Source organism: Mastigoproctus giganteus, chromosome 14 (genome assembly GCF_048544385.1).
Source record: "Mastigoproctus giganteus isolate SK-2022 chromosome 14, ASM4854438v1, whole genome shotgun sequence".
Classification (NCBI taxonomy): Eukaryota; Metazoa; Arthropoda; class Arachnida; order Uropygi; family Thelyphonidae; genus Mastigoproctus; species Mastigoproctus giganteus.
Window position 1 is genome coordinate 1964900 of NC_143588.1, and position 24587 is coordinate 1989486.

Sequence of the window (24587 nt, forward strand, 5' to 3'; positions counted from 1 at the left end):
CACATGATTGGGACACCCTTGTAGAATGATAAATGCAATAATATTTGATACATTTATTAATAATAGGTTCATTCATGTTGGATTTAGCATTAGTAGAGGGATATGATTCAAGAAAGCAAGCCAATAATACAGCATCAGCCCAAAAAAAAAAAAAAAAAAAACCCTTCCCAATTCAACACTCCAAATGTTTGTCTAGTTCTTCCTTCAATTCATTTAATCTGTCAACTTCCTCTAAGACCGATGGCAGTTTGTTCCAGCAATCAGCCACCCACAAAGGCCAACTTCTGAACATCTATTCTACTACAGTCTTTCCTCAATTTGAATTAATGTCCCCTCAGGCGATTAATCTGGGCAAGAGGACAAATCCGAATAGTATTGAGCTTGCTCAAACCATTATACACCTCAATCAGATCACCTCATAAGAGCCTAGACTCAAGACACTGTAATTTGCAAAACTTAAGTCTTTCTTCATAAGAACAACCTTTTGTTCCATTCAATAATCTTGTTACCCTTCTCTATACTCGTTCCAGCAGCTCTACATCCTTCCTAAAATGAGGCTTCCAAACCTGTATACAGTACTCAAGGTGTGGCCTTACCATTGCCTTATACAAAGGAATAATCATCTACTTATCCCTGCTAGAAAAATTCCTGTATAACACTGACAAGACATCATGAGCTACTCATGCAGGCCTTTTTGCACTGTTCAGAAAACTGCATATCTGACTGCACAATTACCCCCAGATCCTTTTCATTCTCTACCACCGAGTGTAGTACCACACAGTCGATACATTACTCTGGGGTTTCTGCTACCCATATGCATTACTTTGCCTTTGTGGTCAGGGAATGACCACCGCATATCCCCGGAGCAATATGGCCTTAGTTGCTAATGCTCCTAAAAAACACCAAATAACAGTAACTTTGCCTTTGTCAATGTTAAACTTCAGTTGCCACCTCTCAGCCCATCTGCTCAACTTTTCTAGATCCTGTTGCAGTAGCATACTATCATTAGTGTCATTAACTACGCTGCCAACCTGCATATCATCTGCAAACTTAGACATTAAGCCTGATATACCTTCATCAATATCATTAATAAATACAGAGGAAACAATGGACCCAACACTGAATCCTGGGGGAATCCACTAATAACATTAGCCCATGAAGAGCAGAATCCATTGATTACCACTCTGTCTTCTCTCACTCAACCATCCCTTTATCTATAGCAGCAATTTTTCCCCAGTGCCACACTGCTCCAATTTGTACAGCAGTCTTCCATGTGCAACAGCATCAAAAGCCTTCCTAAAATCCAATTACAGTCGAACTTGTTTATAACGAGCAAGGAAATAACAAGATCACAACTGTAATAAGCAAAAAGCCATAATGATTTTAATTTACGTGTATTCTCATACAATTGCTCATCATTATAACGAGTGTACTGACATGGATATAATGAACCAATTTTGGTAACTTGGGTTGTCGAAAGAAACCCAATTCTTGGAAAAGACAAAAATGAAAAGGGTGAATTAGCTTTTATGACCACCCACAGCAGATTAGCGGCCGGATTTTGATCTTGCCCTTTCGGTGAAGGGGGTTAAACAACAGTGCATCGGTACTTGTTGCATTTACAGATTGTCTTGTATTCATTGGACCATAAATTTATTTTGAGACTTTCGGGAATTTGTCAATGGGACTTCTAAGGACTTTGTATGCATTTTGGGACTCCTAAGGATTTTGTATGCATTTTGGGACTCCTAAGGATTTTGTATGTAGATCACTTCACTATAATTTTAAAGTAAAATCAGTTAGAAACAAACCCTTCCTTCACAAACATGTCTACTAACACAAGAAAGTGTCTCTTGATTCGTGAAAAAGTCGAAATTATTTGTGAGTTGGAACATGGTGCAAAAAATGTTGAAGTATGTGAAAAGTTTTCTTTGTCCTCTTCAAGTGTATTGACATTGTGGAAGAATAAAGATGTTTACTAACGAATGGGCCTGGAGCACTGGGGTCCATAGTTTATAATAACATACACGTAAGTTATAATCCAATTTAATACAAATATATACTAACAAAATCAGTAGCTTTCGAAACGCGTGTCTCTTCGTCAACTGACACATTAAATACAAAAATACAACGAGCTGAGTGAGGCACGTTAATCATGCGTCACTGTTGTTGCACGGACGTGCGCTGCTTTCTACACCACTGATCATCCAGCATTAAAACGGCTGTCTCTAGGATGGGATGTAGATATATGCCTTTCTGGCTATTTAATGCCTTTGGATTGTTTACTATGTTGAGTGACTCTAGCCATAGGTGATGGCGAAAGTGTCGTGAGTGGTCTACTATTTCAAAGTCGCGTTTGGGGTCAAGATCGTGGTTGGTGGCCCAAAAATGTTCCGCGACTGCGGACTGGTCAGTTTCGGCAGGCCAGATTGCTCTGTCGTATTCCGTGAGGTGATCTTGGAGACGCCTTGATGTTTCTCCTATGTAGCAACTGTTACAGTCTCTACAGGTGATGCGATATACCAGATTGCTGCGTAAGACAGGTGTGACAGAGGTCTTCACGCTGGAGACAAGTGAACGTAGGTTCCTGCAGGGTAATTTGATGTTGTAACTTCTAAGGACCTTTGAGATCCGTCCTGACATGCCTGGATAATAGGGAATGTAGGCGGACGATATACCGACTTGGTTCGGTGGTCTTGGGTTGGATGTGAGTTCTTCTGCCTGTAATAGGCATCTGCTTAGTACATGGGATGGATAACCACATTTGGTTAGGTCCGCCTTCACACAGGAGATCTCATTACGCCTAATTGTGTCGGTGCTGGAATGGCTCCAAGCCCTGGAGAATAGGGTGCGGGCAGTGCTATCGAGATGGCTTGGTGCGTGGCCGGATCTGTAGTTAGTGAATTGACCGCACCACATAGGTTTGCGGTATACTGAGGTCTCTAGATGTGGGCCTACGCGATGCACTAGGACGTCCAGGAACGGGAGCGTACCATTCACCTCTGATTCTATGGTAAACTTGATGAAATTAGATAGGGAGTTGAGGTATTCCAGCAGTGCAGTTTCAGAGCCACGTGGTATTACGGGAAAAATATCGTCAACGTATCTACACAATGTAATAGGTGTAGGTGGGTTCTGGTGTATCTGCTCCTCCAGATCTTCCATGGTGATGTTGGCTACTACAGAACTGACAGGGGCACCCATAGCAGTGCCATGTACCTGCTGGTAGAGTGAATCCTCAAAAGTGAAGATGCTGCTTGATAAGCATAGATTGAGGGCAGTACAGATGTCATCAGTGGATAGTGATGTCCTGGATTGGAGGCTTAAGTCATTCTCGAGGAGCCTTCTGGTGCAGTGCATGGCCTGTTGGACGGGAATTGAAGTGAATAAAGAAATCACATCGAATGATGCCATGACAGTGTTGTCAGGGATTGAAAGGTCCTTAATGAGGTGGATGAATTCACTGCTATTTTTAACAGTGTGCGAGGTATTACCTATAAGAGGTGAGAGGAGGCGCGCGATATGTTTGGACAGTTCATACATTGGGGCACTGCAGCACGACACTATTGGTCTGAGGGGAATACCCGGTTTGTGGATCTTTGGTAATCCATAGAATTGCAGTAGTTGGCAGCCAGTAGCACGTAGAAGACGCTGAGTTGTGGTCAAGATCTTCTTATCTTTAAACCATGTGTGGACGAGTTTATTGACATGTGTCTCTAGACGTTTCAAGACCTTAATGGGTGGATCAGATAGAGGTTCATATACGTTTGGGTCTAGTAGTAGGATCAGGGCTTTCTCTCGGTAGGTTGATCGGTCCAACACAACAGTCCGGTGCCCTTTATCCGCAGGAAGTATGACGATGGAGTTGTCTTTTCTTATAGATGATAGGGCGGCATGTTAACGATGGTTAAGATTTGAGTAAGTTTTTTGAGTGCTGAGGAGGATTGCGGCAGTCCTGAAACGGATCTCGTTGGCAGTTTCTTCAGGAAGGTTGGTAATACTGGCTTCTATACCCATAGCGAGCTGTGTGAATGGAGGTTTGGATGGTATGACGTTGAATTTCATGCCGTTGGATAAAACATTCAGCTGTTCGATGGATAGTTGTTTGCTGCTTAGATTCCAGACGAAGGAAGTTGTATCACTTGAACGAGTGCTCGTCTTTAAGGAGTTAGCTTCTATGTTTAAGTTTATGAATTTGCGCTGTTGGCGTAAACGGTAGGTATCAGAGATCAGATTAGCCCGATGACAGATGGTATGTATAAGGTTCGTAAATACGATAGGCGAGACCTTACCTTGTAGGTGTTGTAAGTCTGGACTTGTTGTAGTCAGCGCTCTTGATTTCATGGTGGAGATGGGTTATCCACAATTTTAATGTGCGTAGACTGAAGTTAAAACAGGCACGATCCATGTGAGAGTTGTGGAACGGGGCTTTGTAGCGGAACCCTTTAGGTATGATTCGATTGCTTTTGCATCTGTGTGCAAAGCGTAGATGTTGCCTGTTGCGGGCTATTGAAAGGAAGCTACTGATTTTGTTAGTATATATTTGTATTAAACTGGATTATAACTTACGTGTATGTTATTATAAAGATGTTTACATATCAGCACTGGAAAAGAACATAACCGGAAAAAAAAAAAAAAAAAATTAAAAAGTGTGAGGCTACAAACGTTGATGAAGCATTGCTTCAATGGTTCACCACACAAAGAAGTGCTGGATTTTCAAAGACAGTCTGATCTTGAAGGCTCAAGCGGAAAAATTTTCTAAACAATTTGGACACAACGATTTTCTATGTAACAATGGTTGGCTGGATCAATTTAAAAATTGACATAATATTGCTTAAGCAAAATTAGTGGATAATGGGAGTGCTGTGGCTCAGGGGAGAACTGAGAGGGCAGTTGCCCTCTGAATCACAGCCTATCAAAATGCACTACTTGCTTGATGTTTGTGGAGCAGTCGGGTACGGGACATAACACTGCCATGGGAGATGTCTTCGTGTGTGCGCGATGCAAGGAGTGTAAGGAAATCAGGCGACAACTCAGTGTTGTTATGGGCCTATATGAGAGCTTGAAGGACAGGGTGGATGCCCTCGAAGGATTAAGAGTGAGGGCCCATAAAGCTCTCAGCTGCCCACACCAATGCCAGAGCTTGCACTTGGTCATCACGCAACACAGCGGCAGCCTCAAAGGCAGAATGCGCTGGTCCCAAAGGAACTAGTAGTTGTTGGTGACTCTATTGTCAGGGAAACGGGAAACATGCTTTGAAAAAAGGATAGGTGGAACAGGACCAGGGTATGTCTACCAGGGGCAAAGGTTGATGACGTTGTAGAGCGGATATCATCTTTTAAGGGCACAAAGATGATATAGTTGTACACGTTGGCACTAATGATATTAAGAGTAGGAGACCGGCGGAATTACTTAACAAGTACAGGTCACTGTTGAAAAAAAGTCGTGAATTAGGGTTGAATTTGAAAGTGTCTGCAATTCTGCCCAGACACGATAGGAGGGAGTACATGATGAGAGCCCTGTCGATCAATTCGGCTCTGGAAAGATTGTGCAAGGCTCAAGGGGTAGAATTTTTTCAGCCTGGTCTGTACTTGTTAACAGGAGAGACTGCTTCTATAGGGATGGGATACACTTAAATAGAAAGGGTGCAAGAATGTTTGCTCATGCTATCGAGGCAGTGTTAGGTGGGTCAGAAAACTGCTAGATTGGGAGATACAAGGACTAATAGATTAACAGTAGCCACTGGCAGAGGTGAAAGTGATTCTTGCACTGCTTCTATTGCAATGAGCCGCAGCTTGGAAAATAAGATGCAGAATATTTCAGAGACTGCTGGGAATCATTGGGGTACAAGTAAACACATGGGTTGTTAGGGTAGCTAAGAAAAAGAACAGGTGGATGTATACTTGTGTGTACACTGATGCTAGGAGTTTAATAAATAAATTTGATGAATTTGAGGTATTGCTCAAAACATCAAAGGCAGATATTGTGGGGATTTCAGAGACGTGGTGTCACACAGATATAAGGAATGCAGAACTGGAATTTGGGGAATACAATGTCTACAGAAAGGATATAGGAAGGGAGGAGGGGTTATGCTATTAGTTAAGAAATACATAAAATCCAAGGAAGTGAAGCCAGTTGACACTGCTGGACAGTGCGGTATCGAGTCAGTCTGGTGTGACAAGCATTGGGAGATCAAAATTGAGAGTAGGAGTGTGCTATAGGCCTAATGACTCTGATGAGTATTATAAGAAATTGTACAGAGAAATAGAGTGGGCCAGTAAATTAGAGAGTCTTATCATGGGGGATTTTAATTTCCCAGATATTGACTGGAATTTGGGGGCTGGTCACTCACACACTAGCAAGGCTTTTGTGGATTTATTGGATGATTGTTTTCTACATCAGCATGTTCGGGAGGCAACTAGAGGGAGTAATACTCTTGATTTGATTATCAGTAATGATTCTTCATGCATTAAGAATCTGCAGGTAAATGAACCACTAGGTGGCAGTGATTACAGTGTGCTGAAGTGGGATTTACTCAACGAGGTAACTACCATTAGGGGTAAAGGGAAGGGTTATTGCTTTCGTAAAGGCGAATACGATGGACTGAGACAGTATTTAAATTCTATACAGTGCGACCAACTGATGATGTTACCAACAGCAAATTCAAAATGGGAAGCATTCAAAGAAGTTATCTTAGAAGCTACTAGGCTTTACATACCAACTAAGAAATATTGTTCAAGGTGTAAGCCTAAGTGGATGTCAGATGAACTAATGAGACATATGGCAGAGAAGAAAAATGCATGGGATACATATAAATTAACACGTGACACAGAAGCCTACAGAAGAAGGTGATCTGTAACCAAGTTACAAAGGAGGTTAGGCAGGTGAAGGCAGATTACGAGAAATCTTTGGAAAGGGATGCAAAGAAAAACAGCAAAGAGTTCTTTACTTATGTAAACTCAAGAAGGAAGGGGATGAATCAGATCGGTCCACTTGATATCGATGGGTCAACTGTTGATGATCCTGCTCGGGTAGCTAACAAACTAAATGAATATTTTGCATCGACATTCACACATGAGGAGTTATTCAGTGAGGGGAATGCCAGAGGTGTATTCAACTCTGGCAGTAAGCTAGAGAATCTTGTAATAACTGAGAGTAAAGTGGAGGAGAAATTGTTGAAGATAAATACAAGAAAGGCACCTGGGGTGGATGGGATCTATCCAGTTATATTAAAGGAGGCAGCAAAGGAAGTAAGCAAACCCTTAGCCATAATTATAAGAGCTTCCTTGGACTCAGGGGAAGTACCCATGGACTAGAGATGTGGAAATGTGACCCCAATTCACAAAGGAGGATCAAAGGGCGAAACAAGTAATTATAGACCTGTTAGTTTAACTTCTGTTCCCAGAAAATTAATGGAGGCACTGGTTAAAGAAGCACGGCAGGATCATCTAGACAAGACTTCAGTTATAGCTCAGACACAGCATGGTTTTGTGTGACCAATTTGATTGGATACTATAATGCAGTCACAAACGAAATGGATGCAGGGAATAACTTTGATATTATATACTTGGATCTTAGAAAGGCTTTTGATACTGTTGCACATGGAAGACTGCTGCACAAATTGGAGCAGTGTGGCATTGGAGGCAAATTTCTGCTATGGATAAAGGGGTGGTTGAGGGGGAGAAGACAGAGATTGGTAATCAATGGACACTGCTCATCGTGGACTAATGTTATTATTGGAGTCCCTCAGGGTTCAGTATTGGGTCCATTATTGTTTTCTGTATTTATATATGATATTGATGATGGTATACGAAGGCTGGCAGGGTTATCAAGGACACTACTGATACTATGCTACTGCAACAGAATCTGGAAAGGTTGAGCAGATGGGCTGAGAGGTGGCAAATGAAGTTTAACATTGATTTTTTTTTTTTTTTAGGAGCATTAGCAACTAAGGTCATATTGCTCCAAGATATGCGGTGGATATCATTCCCTGACCTTTCCGCATCCTCCATATTTGGTGGTGACGGGCTCAAACCCCGGTCTAATCAAGAAGCGTGTGCTATGCACTGCTGCTCCTTCCCACCTGGCTACGGAGGCGCCCGTTTAACATTGACAAATGTAAAGTACTACATGTGGGAAACAGCAACCCCAGAGCAACATATCAACTCTGTGGTACTACACTGACAGTGGTAGAGAATGAAAGGGACCTGGGGGTGGTTGTGCAGGCAGATATGAAGTTTTCTGAGCAGTGCAGACGGGCTGCAAGAGTAGCTCATGGTGTATTGTTGATGATATATAGGAATTTTTCTAGCAGGGATAAGGAGGTGATTATTCCTTTTACAAGGGAATAATCACCTCCCCTGGTCAGGCCACACCTAGAGTTCTGTATACAGGTCTGGAGGCCTCATTTCAAGAAGGATATAGAGATGCTGGAACGAGTACAGAGAAGGGCAACAAGACTGGTGAATGGAATAAAGGGGTGCTCTTACGAAGAAATTCTTAAGTTTTGGAAATTACAGTGTCTGGAGACTAGGCACCAGCAAGGTGATCTGATAGAGGTGTATAAAGCCTCGAATGGTTTGAGCATGCTCAATGCTGATGGGATTCTTCCTCTTGCTCAGAATAATCACCTGAGAGGGCATAAATTCAAACTGAGGAAAGACAGATGTAGGATAGACGTGAGGAAATTTGCCTTTAGCCAGCGGATGGTTGGTTGGTGGAACAGATTTCCATCCCTTGTCGTGGAAGTTGATAGCCTAAATAAGTTTAAGGCTCAGCTGGACGGATATTTCGAACAAACAGAGGGGTGAAGTGGAAATGGATTATTTTTTTTTTTTTTTTGGCTGATGTTGCATAAGCTTGCTTTCTTGCATCAGATGCCTCTACTAATGCTAATGCTAAAGACAAAAATGACAATGATAAAGACAATGAAGATATGACGACAAGTGAAAGTGAATCAAAATCAGTGCCGACAACCTCACAAGCTCAAGGTGCAGTGGACACATTAGTCAATTTTTTTGAAGGAACTAAGGTAAGTAATGAGACTTAACGCATTCAGTGTTTTAAGGGGAAACTTAAGAAATAGCAAAGTGAAATCTTTAAAACAAACATCAATTTTAGGATTCATAAATAAAGACGGATTGAAATCATGTTTATTATTAAATAGTATTGTTTTTAATTACAGAGAAATAAATTGTGTTTAGTATTAAGTGTATTGTAGCATATACAAGCATATTAATACAAATAATATGCAGGTATATACTTATATTATTTTTTTCCTCTCTAATATTTCTTTTTATTTTTTGAATCTATCTTTTTATCAAGCTATTGAGAATTAAAAAAAAAAAAAAAAAAAAAAGGAGGTAGATTTAACTCATCATTTATATAAAGTGTTCATTGTCCCCAGGGGTTTCCCCATCTCCACAATCACTGATATAGCAAGTAACGGTTATAACAAGGAAATTTTGTTGGTCCCTTGATGCTCGTTATAACCAAGTTTGACTGTATATGATATCAAAATTATTCTTTGCATCCAATTCCTTTGTGACCACATCATAATATCCAATAAAATTGGTCAGACAAGACTTCCCCTTAACAAACCCATGCTGTGTCCGAGTTCAAAACTAAACAACTGAAATGGACATGGGCAGGATATGTAATCTAGATGATCCTGCAGTGCTTCTTTAACCAGTGCCTCCATTAATTTTACTGGAACAGAAGTTAAACTAACATGTCTGTAATTACTTGAGTCACATTTTGATCCTCCTTTGTGAATTAGGGGTCACATTTACACATCTCCAGTCCATGGATACCTCCCCTGAATCCAAGGAAGCGCTAATAATTATGGCTAAGGGTTTGCTTACTTCCTTTGCTGCCTCCTTTAGTAAACTCTTGCTAATTCAAACTAATTTGGGGAGGGATCATATGGATTAAGAGATAGTCCAGATTAGTGAAGCAAAAGGCGAAAAAAAGAAACTTATTAAAAATGTAATGGTATAAGGTAGTGCTGATGAAAATAAATATCACTGTAAAACCTTTATTTAAAAACTGTAAAAAACCAATACATTTATCTATCGATAGAAGACTTAAAAGTTGTACTTGTTTTTGAATGTAATAACGCAGAGTTGAAGAAACTGTAATGTTTTGTATAAACAAACCTCTGATGCTGTTCTTAATTAAGATCTCCCTCACAGTTCTTAGGTGTTCATAATACCCATGCAATTTTTGGTTTGTTGAAGGGTCTCCACATAATTGATTACTGCATCAATGCCATCACTTAGGGAGCTAAGAAGTTTCTTCTTAATTGTAGATTCTTTTAGTTCGTCTAGTTCATTATCTGATTCTTTTCCCATAGCAAAATCCTCAATAAGAACTGCAGCAATTTCTTCCTCTGTCAGAAGCTGAAATCCAGGATCTCCTCTTCCAGTTCAAGCCAATCTTTGGTATTTTCTTACATTATTACAGTCTCTCCAGCTGCCCTCAACACAGTCTGAAAGTCCTCTGGCTCTAATTCCCTAAAGTCAATATCACCATCTGTATTTTGCAAGTTTTTTTTTTTTTTTTCAGCCATTCACTAAACTTTCCTTTTTTGTTTCCCTCCATGCATTGGCCAGTTGAAGACAGACTTGATATTGTGTGACTTGATATTTTCCAGAGTTCTTCTTCCTCTTGTGTTGTTATCTTCATCCAGTCTGTCTTTCAATGCTACCATCACCTCATCAAGGAACTTGCGCTTATAGAGCTTCTTACTGGCCATAATGATGCCTTGGTCCATGGGATGTATTAAGGCAATTGTGTTTGGCAACAAAACCAAACACTTTATTTCACCATCCTACTGGACATATTTTCGATATCTGGATGTGCAGGAGTATTGTCAAGGATTAGAAATGCTTTAATCTAGTAATCTGAAAATTTCAACACTTCTTTCTGGTACCTCTTAACTTCGGATACGAAGTGATTACAGAACCAATTCTTTGTAATTTATTGTGTGAACCAAGCATTTTGTGGATTGTAGTAGACAACAGGCAATATGTGCATACAGTCTTTTAATGACCTTGGATTCTTAGCCTTGCCACCACAAATGACTTTAGCTGATGAGTCCATCTGCATTGGCGCAAAGGAGTGCTGAAAACTTCTCCTTGCTCTTTTACACAGTCAATCAGTGCACAGTCAGAATGACTCATCTTCCTTCCAAAATCTTGTGTGTCTTTCAAAGTACTTAACTGTGAACAGAATTTTTCATATTTCGATCCGGATTAACTGTAACTGGATTAGCGAGGGTTAACTGTAACTGGATAGATCCCATCCACCCGAAGTGCCTTTCTTATGTTTATTTTCAACAATTTCTGTTCCACTTTGCTCTCAGTTATTAACAAAATCATTTAGCTCACTGCCAGAATTTAATGCACCTCTGGCATTCCCCTCCATGAATAACTCCTCATGTGTATATATTGATGCAAAATACTCATTCTGTTTGTCAGCTACCTGAGCAGGATCATTAACAGTTGAACCATCGATATCAAGTGGACCAATCTGATTCATCCCTTTCCTTATAGAATTTACATAAGTAAAGAACTCTTTGCTGTTTTTCTCTGCATCCTTTGCTAAATATTTCTCGTAATCTGCCTCTGCCTTCCTAACCTCCTTTGTGACTTGATTATAGACCAGCTTATATCTACCACAGGCTTCTGTGTCACATGTTAATTTATATGTATTCCTTCTCTGCCACATATCTCATTAGTTCATCTGCCATCCATTTAGGCCTAAACCTTGAACAGTATTTCTTAGCATTTATAGCTACCAAGATTATTTCCTTGAATGCTTCCCATTTAGAATTTGCCTTCGGAAACATCATCAGTTGGGCCCATAGTACTGAATTTAAAAGTTGTCTGAAACCACCATAGTCACCTTTATGAAAACTAAAACCCTTCCCTTTACCCCTGATGGTAGTTACCTCTTTGACTAAATGCCACCTAGTGGTTCCTTTAACTGCAGATTCTTAATGCATGAAGAGTCAATACTGATAATCAGATCAAGACTGTTACTCGCTCTGGATGCCTCCCGAACATGCTGCTGTAGAAAACAATCATCCAATAAATCCACAAAAGCCTTGTTAGTGTGTGAATGACTGATCCACAAGTTCCAGTCAATATCTAGGAAATTAAAATCCCCCATTATAATGTCGGAAAAGCAAGGTCAAAGTATATTTGTATGTTGCTCTTGCTTCCCTGACTGCTTCTAAAGCAAGTTGCACCTCCTTTAGATTTCAATGGTCAGCTTTAACTTTAGTTTATGACACAAAATCTGATTTAGAGCATGTTGATAGGCAGAGTTTGAAAACAAACAAAAGAATTGAGATGAAGAATATCTACAATCAAGTTTCCTACTGAAAAAAGAACCTACTGGTATGCGTGTGTTATCTGTAATAATGAAACTCATCACATAAAAATATAGTGATAAAGAAAAAGCATATACTTACACTGTTATACATTGAATATGCAGCTAAAACATGAAACAGGGCTTGCTGCCTAAAACAATGAATTTGTGTTATAAGGGATTATGAATAAGCTATGTTAATAATAATTTTCATGATCATCAATAAAGAATAAATTATTCAATAAAAATTAATTATTTATTCATTAATAAAATAAACTATGCGCTAAATATTATTTCAGAAACTGAAATTGTTTTTACATCCCCGAAAGTTTACAGGTGTTGAGCATAGGATCTACAGATTCTATATATGCTCCATAGAATTTCACAAGGATGTTTGTGGGGTGACAGTGTTTACCTAACTTCAATAAAAAAATAACAAAATAACAAGCTAAGGATACTTTGGAAGCCACATTGTGGGTAAACAGCCCAATCCAGTGTTCATTTGGCTGCTGATGACATTAAAATTCTTTGCCACACTGCTCTAATGGAGAATGTGGCAAGGATCCATCATGCTGAAAAAAAAAAACAATGCCATGGAATTTCTCTTAAATATGTGGTATACGCCATTGCTCTAACATGATCTAACATGCTAAAACTTGTGACACTTTGTTCTATTAAGGTGTACAGATCATTCTGTAAAGAAAGAACTATTCTTTTGAAAGAGAATAAATATATAACTTTCAGGTGATCTCTGACATGTTCAGTAAAGTCCTAAAATTGACAGAGCCTCAAATTCATACCTTATGAATATTTATTCGTAATATAAGAAAAGCAGCTTCCTGATTACTAAATGCAAGCATAATGAAAAGATTTTAACTTCTTTCAAGCCACTCCTGAAAGTTACACTACCCTCCAAAAAAGTGTCTGAACTCGTGTTATTTTCACATTGACATCCTTGCCACTCACTTTAACTGCACTGCTCACTATAACACTCTATACAGGCGCTTCTCAAAGTGGGCGATATCGCCCCCTGGGGGGCGTTTGAATTATCCACGGGGGCATTAGGCATGAAAGGAGGCGATAGGCCATCAACTTGGCCAGGTAACGAATCTTTATTACGTACGTTTCATAAAAGATAAAAAGTTGAACGAAGAATTATTATTTGCAAGATGTCTAGAAACGTATACCAAAGGCGAGTCTATATTTCAGGTTACTGAAAAGTTTTTTAAAGACAGGAAAATTCCACTTACAAATGTACTTGCTTGTGCCACGGATGGAGCACCATCAATGATTGGCCATTACAAGAGTTTTATGGCTTATTTAAAAAATGCTGTGCCAAATATTATTACTGTTCATTGTGTCATTCACTGTCACTGCGAAAAAACTTGATCAACTGCACAATTCTCTACAAATTGTTATTACTGCTATAAACAAAATTAAAGCACATTCTTTGAATAATCGTATATTTCGAAAGCTTTGTGATCAAAACTGTGAAGATTTTGAATATTTGCTACTTCACTCCGAGGTTCGGTGGCTGTCAAAAGGCAACTGTCTCAGCAGATTTTATGAACTCTTTGATACTGTTGTTGAGTTTTTTGAAGATAGGAACAATAACCTTAGTAATGACCTCAAGAAAATGAAAACTGATATTGCTTATCTTGCAGATTTATTTACTAGATTCACTCAACTTTATTTATTCAATGAACTTACATTTACAAGGACAAGATGCAACTCTTATTAAGGTGAAAACTCAAATTTCAGCATTTATTTCAAAATTAAAGCTTTTTTATGCACAAGATGCCGTGAATTGTATCAATTTCCAAATCTATTGGAAATAGAGAAAAAAGAAAAAATAGCTGATGAAACTCTACTAACTTTTTGTAATCATCTAGAAATGTTGCGCAGAGATATGCAGGAAAGGTTCGAATATCTCCTTAATTCGAAAATTCCAGATTGGGTTTATATATCCTTTTTTTAAATAATGACGATGGTGAACGTTTTGTAGAAGAAGAATTGATTGAGTTACAAAATGAAGTTGAACTGAAGCCAAAATTTCAAAATTCATATCAGGAATTTTGGTTACAAAAGAAAATCCCTGACCATTATCCTGCATTGTGGGGAATTGTAAAAAAAATCACCTATTTCTTTTCCAACATCATATCTAGTCGAAACCAGTTTCAGTGCTGTATCTCAATTGCTGACAAAACAAAGAAATTGTCTGGATGTTGTTAAACGTGGCGATTTACGACTTCTACTTACAGATATTAAACCTAATATTGATAAGCTAATAAATCTCCACCAAGCTCATCCATCACATTAAATATTAAAATATAATTAACTATTTCCATTAATATCGTAACTTATTTATGTAATTAACTTTAATTTTTATGACTTAATTTAAGTGGCTATAACTGACTTTTTTTTTATTTATGTAATTATAATTTTTTTACGAAGAAGGAATAAAGTGCAGTAAATAGTTTTCTTTATAATTCACACACATACATGCAGGGTTGCATTTACATTTTTGGAGGCAAACACACAAATATTCATTTCAGTTATTTAGCTTCACTTTATATTGGTGGGCTAAAAAAAAGCCCTGGCGAGGGCTTTTTTTTAGAGGGGAAGTAATCCAACCAAGGGGGGGGGATACAAAAAACGTTTGAGAAGCACTGCTCTATACCTTCTTAAGTAGGCTTACTAACAACAAAAGATACCCTGCAACAAGTGCAGTTCTCCATTCCTCTTGCAGAACAGTGACTAGTGTTAACGTGGAATGTGTTGGTCTGACCCAATGTTCCAATTCATCCTGCAGGTGTTCCATAGGATTCAGATCAGGACTCTTAACTAGCCATTCCAACTTTTGTACATTCAAGTCCACAAATCTTTCTTGAACATCATGCAATACAGCATGGGTTATCATCCTGTTGAAAAAAAAACAAAGAACTGCTCCATTGTAGGGAGCATAGAATTGTCCAAAATTTTATTAAGGTAGGCATCCATTGCTCCTCACACAATTAAAATAAGTCTTAGGGCCTACTAAAGAAAGCATCTCCACACTATAATCCCACCTCCTCCAAACATCATTGTTGGCAGCAAACATTCGTTTTAATATCCGAGTATCCTATCGATATGTCGAATGAGCTTCTGTGGTTTCCCTACACACTACTGGACAGTAATAGTATAGACACTTCCATTTCATGATAACATCACCAATGGTCAATTCTGGAAGGTGTGGGTTGTTAGTAATTGCATGAATCAATAAGGCAGAAATGTGACATCCAACAATAAAACTCCACTTGAAATCAGTCATTCAGCTTGGCTATACGTGACGTGACGAGAACAACTAACTTGTGTGGTCCATATATACTGGTCTGAGTCACTTATTTATCCAGTAAAGTCGAATGGACTATGAAAATAGGGGTGCCCAGATATTTTTTGTGTCCCTATTTTTCAGACTGAGAGTTGGTTAGTTTTTATAGCACTTTATAGAAAGATGCTTGTGGAGGCTTTTTCACAGATTCTTATAAAATGCCTTGTGAATAATACTTTTCTGTATCATCATTAACACGCTTGGCCTGCAGTGCTCCTAATGTATAGAGACATACAGTCTCTGCAGTACAGATGAGTGCTTCCATCTACTTTACACAAAGATGAACTACCAAATAAATGAATATCAAATGAACTATTAAATAAATGAATATCAAATGAACTATTAAATAAATGAATATCAAATGAACTATTAAATAAATGAATATCAAATGAACTATTAAATAAATGAATAATTATTCTGCACCACAATTCGTATTAAAAGCTGAATTAGTATGCATAATAAATTCTGAAACAATAATACATTCTGAAACAACAATAAATTCTGAAAATTTATTGCTATTGTCATTCATAGCAATTGTATATAAAGAAAAAACAAATCGTATGGTGAATGCAGTGTGTCACATTTCGAGCATGTTAGCAAACAGTAATAATTGTGAGACCGAGAATTCTTGTGTGTCTACGATCAGGCACATCTAACTATCTATTGCATAGCTAGAATCGTATTTTGGGAATCTTTAGGATAAAATGATAAAACTCTATTCATTTGGAACCTACAGTTTAATACAATAAGGGAAGAGAATCTTATTTTCCAGGGAGAAAGTGTGGGTGTACAGATATTGTGCAATTCCTCGCTTCAACTCGCTGTCACGGGCCTCTCAACAACATAGCGGAAGCAGAAGAGAGCACCTCAGTTCTCACGTCCAGGGGTTTTATTGCTACGATAGATAGGGGATGCCCAGATGTTTTGTTGGAAGGTTACTAAAAAAGGTATTGCTAGTGTGAAAATGGGCATTATTGGATGACTGTCTCGGTGACATAGAACGAGATAATGGCATTATATAATGGGTTCCGAGAGGCACCAAAGAGAGAGAGAGAGAGAGAGTGTAGAGAAAGTAACAGAGAAGTGTAATGGAGAGAGAAGTAGGGAGCAAGCTTTTGAGATGTGTGTGTGTGGGGGGGGGGAGAGATAGCGGTAGGCTTTGTTCTAGTAAGTCGGAGCAGCTAAAGTTGTAAAAAGAGAAGGAGGAGGTAGAACTGCAAGAGTATCTCGAAGTCTAGAGGCAACGGCCAAGTATGCCACTGAGGGAAGGAAAGCAGATAACCTACTCTGGTGAAAGATGATTTAACCAATAAGCAAACTATTCCATTCGTGTGAATGAAAATGACTACGATAATATTAATAGATACAACTCATTTCTTCCTTCCTAATTTACTTGAACTTCTTATTATTTCAATCATATGTGGAATAACTATAATGTTTTAGAAGTACCTGAAAGTTTTCCTAGCAAATCGAACACCCAAAAGAGTGAAATAATCAAATATAGACAAATTGCTAGCCCTTTTACTATGATAAGAATAGGTAGAGAGATGACAGGACACAAAGACTAAATTTTTTTTTTCATCCTAAGGGATCAAAAATACAAAGGTACTTATGAACATTATGGTTATTCAGCCTAAAGTAATATAGTAAACTACAAAGTTAAGGAATGAGGATCGTTTTTTAAAGTTAGAATGCAGAACTCTATAAAGAGTTAACTGTACAATTTTTATAATTTTAATCAAATCCTTGCTGAAATTTAGCATTGATGTATATATTTCACCTTTTACAATTAATCAGATAGAATGCAAGTTCTGTATACATGTTTCTTTTGTTTTAACAAATGTTGTTATGTGTTATTACACATCTTGTTCTCACTGCCAATACTCTTATCACACCAGAAGAAACAAGTACGAACCAGAAAAGGTTACGCGGGGTTGAATAAGTTTAAGTGACTATTCAATTTAATCACAATGCAAGTCAAATACTGCAGTAGGAAGGTTACAAACCTTCCTACTGCAGTATGGGCCTACAAACCCAGACTACCCAGGCTGAGACTATGTCCTAACTGGGCAAACACCTCTTTCAATAAGTACCATAGGAAAAGTAAGACGGTCAAAAGAAAGGGGGGGTAAACAGAAAGCACCACTAAACACCACAAGAGGGAGACACAACACACAATTTAAAAAAAAAACTACACCCACATATAATTCATGATTTAGCAAAACACACACACACACAAAACATTTTATTTCTGTGCATCCACAACATTGCTCAAGTATCCTCCGATCTGTGCATGCCAACAAATATAATATAAAACTAGTATGCCATATATTGTAGTATTTCAACAATAAGACTGGACTGCATCAATTTCCTCACTGAAATAATTGAGAGATTCTCGTAGGAAATATGTTCAAAAACTTGGATATGTGCTTAAAAAGTTCTCATCACCCTCAGTTTTCAAATATTGTAGATTAATGACACCAAAAACCACAACATGTAGTTAATTTAATCATCTTTTCAACCATCATCATGAACCTGGTCCGGCTTAGGTCTTTTAAGATCTGTTCCGTTGTAGCTTTTGGAGGTGGTCTTGATCTCCCCATCATTGTCTTGGTTGACCAACATCTCTCTCTTGCCTGTAGGTTTATAGTTAAAGGGATTTTGGGATCCAGTCTGGGTTCATTCTTTCTACGTGGCTGATCCATTTTTCCTGATACCGTTTTATGTCATTTACTATGTTATCTTAATTTCTTTGGTGGTCTAGTCTTGTAAAGCCTAATAATGGTCTTAAAAATCTCATTTGTGCTGCTTCTAGTTTGTGTGCATCTTTCTTATTTATGACCCAAATCTCACAGCTGTAGAAGAGGGCTGGTTTTGAAGTGATGTTATGCAGTCGTAATTTTGTTTCAGCTGCCATTTGTTTTCCGAAGTGGCGTTTAATCGTTCCATTCATTTTATTATATTTTGTACTTTAGTGGGTATATGTCTTTCCCTTCATTTGATATTAAATTTCCCAAATAGGTGAAATCAGATATTTGTTCTATTATTTTATCACCAATAACAATTTTGACTCTTTGTATGTTTTTTCCACATAATCCCATTGATTTTGTTTTTGAGGTGGAGATTTTCATCTCGTACTTTTTACCTATTTTATTAAGTTCATTTGTTGCTATCTGTAGTTCATCTTCGGCTTTTGCAATTATTACTTGATCATCAGCATATAATATAGTTCGGATTTTATTCCTGTTGTTCAACTATATTACGTTGTTAATTGTTTGTTTCCATTCTTTAATAATTTTATTCATGTAGATATTAAATAAATTTGGTGATAGTCCACATCCTTGTTTCACTCCTTTATTGGTGTTAATTGATAGTTGGCCATTAAAATATTTTATACAGACTTTTGAGTTTTTATATATGCTTTGGATAATTTTCCAGAGTTGGGTTGGGATATTTTCTTCATGTAGAATCTGCCAAAGTTTATCCCGGTTTACATTGCCATATGCTTTTTCATAATCAATAAACAGCAGAAATGTTGGTAGATTGAATTCTCTTCTTTTCTCCAAAATTTGTTGTAGTGAGAAAATGGTTTGTTGCACAAGGAGTCGTCTTCTTCAGAAATGTTTAAAGAGGCGTTTGTTTCCAAGATAATCTTCCCTTTTAATTATAAATTTCACGATTGCATGCATAAGCATTTTTTAACAGCACACACAAATTGAAACTAGCACAATTCACATGGAGTAACAAGTTTACAAAGCTTAAAAAAAAAGGAATGAAGAGAAGATGCTGAAAATTTGTTTTTTTTTATACGATTGAATTCAGCAAAGGGGCAACACATTTCGCCATAATAACCTTTTTTTTTTTTTTTTTTTTTTTGGTAGTTGTTGGCGCATAGGCTTCTGTGGCCATAATGCACCTCCCAAGGTTTTTTTGCAGTACTTTTAACCAAGCCCGAGGCGAGAATCGAACCCGCGATCTTTGGGTTGCCAGGCAGGCACTTTACCCACCCTGTCAGCCCATAATAACGTAAAAAACCACACAATTCAGCTATGGGTATTTTCACAAATGCAATAACATAGAGTTTACTACTCGTTTATAATTGCTTACAGTAACAGAAAAGCCCAATAAACTGGAAAGTGCAAATTGTTTTTACTGATTTATGGTAGTGGCCTCCAGAAATGTGCTTTAGAAAAATATCACAAAGGCATTCAAAATCAATTTTTATAACAGAACATATGATGACAATGAAAGTGTAGTGGATTTTAATGATTTGAATTGGTAACTAATACAATTTACAAACCATGCTCACGGCCTTTTATATGGCCTTAAGGTCAGTCACGCTCATGACCTTAAAAATGACATTGTAGAGAGATAAATAGCTTAGTTATACAGCGAAAATTTCAACTTCCAAGATCTTGAAACGAATTACCAAAAAACAATGTATTATTGGGTTCACATTACGGCATTTTAACGATACAATGGTGTCTCTGGAACTGATTAATATTGTAAAGTGGGGTGCACTGTATTGTATAGCTACGCACGTGGTTGGAATGCGGCACAGTATTTATGAATGTTTACATTCATTTTTTGCAATTAATGTTCATATTTTCGATTTTGTTGATACTTGATACTTGGAAAAAAAAAAAAAAAAACTCGTAAATCCGGGAACTCGTAAAGCGAGAACTGCCTGTATATACAGGGTCTCTCAAAAATATTGGTACAAACGTTTAGGGGAGGTAGGTAACATCTAAAGAAATGTGAATCGCATAGGAACCCATAACTGGAAACGTCACCATAAGTCGGTACATGGCGCTGTTCATCAGTTCGCGAGAGGGAACATTTCTGGTTTACTCATTCAAGCAGTAGTCGCCGCACGAAGAGCATGCATCGATATACGAACTGTGAGCTGGCAGACATGCACCTAGTGTATGGATTAGCAGAGGGCCCACACGGCGTGCGCCCCCATGCGGCACAACATCGCTTCACAATAAATGTGTGGGCAGGTATGGTTGGTGACTGCTTAGTCTGCCCATACCTGTTACCATCCTGCATGAACTCCACTAAATATCCGATCTTTCTTGAACAAGTTCTACCAGGGGTTACTTGAAGATGTTCCAACAAATGTGAGATGCAACATTTGGTTTCAACACGACGGGGCACCTGCCCATTATGGAAGGCGTGTTCGTGGCCATTTGAACAGGCATTTTGGGCGTCGATGGATTGGCCGTGGTGGACCTGTTGTCTGGCCCCCACAATCACCTGATTTATCGAGCCTTGATTTCTTTCTGCGGGGGCACTCAAAACTATCGTGCATGAATCGCCTGGGGAGACGGAAATGGATCTCGTGGCGAGACTCGTCTGCGCTGCTGCTACTGTGAAAGAAACTCCGGGTGTGTTTAACCGTGTCCGCCAATCCATGCTGCGTCGGTGTCATGCATGCATCGCGTCTCATGGTGGAACCTTCGAGCATCTGTTGTAACATTATGAAATGCATCCATCTCGTACTCCATTGTTAATATTATGTCAAATAAATGTTTGCCACTAATTACTGTCTTGTGTCATTTCTGCTTCTTGTGCCTCTGCTACTACTTTCTCGTGACGTTTCCAGTTATGGATTCCTATGCGATTCACATTCCTTTAGATGTTACCTACCTCCCCTAAACGTTTGTACCAATATTTTTGAGACACCCTGTATATATATGAATGGGTTCCACACCAAGCAAAGCATTTTTGTATTTCAAAAAGTGTTTCAGAGAGCAAGTGGTAAATAAAGTGAATGAGTGCTTTAGTGAATTAGTGTTTGTAAACAAGTGTTGCATGCATAGGTGCAAATCATTGAAATTAGAAATATAAATCTACAATTTCTTAGTTGTGTTCTTATGTGCATGTACCTTAACCGTACATGAAATATGTAGTGTTCTTGCCGAAGTAAGCCTGAGAGCTTTTACTACATTTGTTAAGAAGTGGTATTAAAATTGCAGGGGAAGCAACTGTCACAACTTGTGAGAAAACCCTATGAATTCCATTTTCAATGTAAGGTCAAAGATCAAGATACCGTATGGGCTCCAATATATCCTGTAGCTCGTGTTCAAGGACACTAACATGCTAGCTTAGAGGAAGTCATAAATCGATACCCCTTTTGCATTTCAGTTGATATGGCGGTAACCTTGAGACTACATAAACGATTGTTACTTTTGCATGAAAAACCGGTATTTCTGGGAAATCCAAGCATAGAGTATCCCAGCAGACCTTCTGCTCTAAGGCCGTCCACATGATGATACAATGCCAGTGCCAAAGCCACCAGAAACTTACGGACTTGACTCTGATTCAGGATCAGAAAAGGAGTCTCCAGAAGATGCAGAATAAAGAATGAGCAGAGGTCAAGACTTTTCAACTCTTGATACTGCAAAGCTGCATCTAATCACTCAGGCAGAAATGAAGGATTTGGTCATAGATTTAGACCTCTCCAAAACCAAAGCTCAATTACTAAGATCACAGTTTTAGCAGTGGAATATTCTTGAAAAGGGTGTTCAATGTGTCATTTTACAGGTTGTTGTTGTTATTATTTGGTTTTTAGGAGCATTAGCAACTAAGGCCATATTGCTCCAGGATATGCGGTGGTCATTTCCTGACCTTTCCGCATCCTCCATATTAGGTGGGCATGGGCTCGAACCCCGGTCTAATCAAGAAGTGTGTGCTACCCACTGCTGCTCCTGCCCACCTGGCAACGGAGGCGCCCATTTTACAAGAACAGGCAAGCTAACATAATGAAAGAGAATGTGCCTGTGGTACTGGTTTCCACAGTTTACAAAAGAAGAATACAGTAGGACTAGTAAATATGGTAACTAAATGAATTTTAATAGGGTAAAGAAACTTTTGGGGTAACGAACCCCTTTCTCAGCACATATATATACACAGAAATGTAAACATAACATAAAACATCAGGAATGGAATAAACTAAATAAGTAGTGCATGCTCAGATTGCGGGGAGAGCGTGCGCATGAACGTGAGAGTGTTCAATCACTTACTGTGTCAGATCAGGTGATTGTTGCTGGTACTTGGCATGGTAAATGATTGAACACTCTCAAGTTTGTGTGCGCGCTCTCCGAGGGCAGTCATCCCATATATGCACCGGGTACCAGCAACAATCACCTGATCTGACATTGTAAGTGATTGAACACTCTCACGTTCATGTGTGCACTCTCCCAACAATCTGAGCACACACTGCTTATTTAGTTTATTCCATTCCTAACATTTAGCATACAATGCAAGAAAGAAGCTTATGCAGCATCATCTGGAAAAAAAAAAAAAAAACCGCTCCCATTTCACACCCCCCCCCCCCCATTCGTTCCAAACACCAGTCCAGCTCAGCCTTCAATTTATTTGGGCTATCAACTTCAACAACAGATGGAAGTCTGTTCCACCAATCAACTAACTGCTGGATAAAGGCAAACTTCTGCACATCTATCCTACAACTGTCTTTCCTCAATTCGAATTTATGCCCTCTCAGGTGATTATTCTGAATAAGAGTAAAAATCCCATTAGCATTCATCACGCTCAAACCATTCAAGGCTTTATACGCCTCAATCAGATCACCTTGCAGGTGCCTAGTCTCCAGACAATGTAATCTGCAAAACTTAAGCCTTTCTTCGTAACAGCAACCCTTCGTTCCATTCACTAATCTTGTTGCCCTTCTCTGTACTCGTTCCAAAAGCTCTATATCCTTCTTAAAATGAGGCCTCCAGACCTGTATACAGTACTCAAGGTGTGGCCTGACCATTGCCTAATACAAGGGGATAATCACTTCCTTATCCCTGCTAGAAAAATTCCTGTATATATCATTGACAAGACACCATGAGCTACTCTTGCAGACCATCTGCACTGCTCAAAAAACTTCATATCTGCCTGCACAATTACCCCCAGGTCCTTTTCATTCTCTTCCACTGTCAGTGTAGTATCTCTATGTTACTCTGGGGTTACTGCTTCCCATATGTAGTACTTTACATTTGTCAATGTTAACCTTCATTTGTCACCTCTCAGCCCATGTGCTCAACTTTTCTAGATCCTGTTGCAGCAGCATACTGTCATTAGTGTCCTTGACAACCTTTGTATCGTCTGCAAACTTGGACATTAAGCCTGACCATTGGTCAGACAAGACTGACCAATTGGTCAGACAAGACTTCCCCTTAACAAAACCATGCTGTGCCTGAGCTATAACTGAAGTCTTGTCTAGATGATCCTGCTGTGCTTCTTTAACCAATGCTTCCATTAATTTCCCTGGAACAGAAGTTAAACTAACAGGTCTATAATTACTTGTGTCGCCTTTTGATCCTCCTTTACGAATTGGGGTCACATTTGCACATCTCCAGTCCATGGGTACCTCCTCTATTATGTCTAAGGGTTTGCTTGCTTCCTTTGCTGCCTCCTTTAATATAACTGGATAGATCCCATCCACCCCGGGTGCCTTTTTTTACGTTTATCTTCAACAATTTCTCCTCCACTTTCCTCTCAGTTATTACAAAATCATCTAGCTCATTGCCAGAGTTTAATTCTCCTCTGGCATTCTGCACATCTCCAGTCCATGGGTACCTCCTCTATTATGTCTAAGGGTTTGCTTGCTTCCTTTGCTGCCTCCTTTAATATAACTGGATAGATCCCATCCACCCCGGGTGCCTTTTTTTACGTTTATCTTCAACAATTTCTCCTCCACTTTCCTCTCAGTTATTACAAAATCATCTAGCTCATTGCCAGAGTTTAATTCTCCTCTGGCATTCTGCCCCCCCCCCCCCCCCAAATAACTCCTCATTTGTGAATCTAGATGCAAAATTACTCATTTAGTTTT

At 38.7% G+C, this 24587-nt stretch overlaps 1 protein-coding gene across 1 annotated transcript in view; it reads right to left on the reverse strand.

The window, feature by feature from the left end:
- LOC150074948 (USP6 N-terminal-like protein) overlaps nt 1-24587 on the reverse strand; it is a 300409-nt gene that overhangs the window by 93903 nt on the left and 181919 nt on the right. The window contains exon 9 of the mRNA XM_090389250.1: nt 12479-12527. Within this exon, the coding sequence (XP_090245376.1) occupies nt 12479-12527 (49 nt within the window). The remainder of the gene's footprint in view (nt 1-12478; nt 12528-24587) is intronic.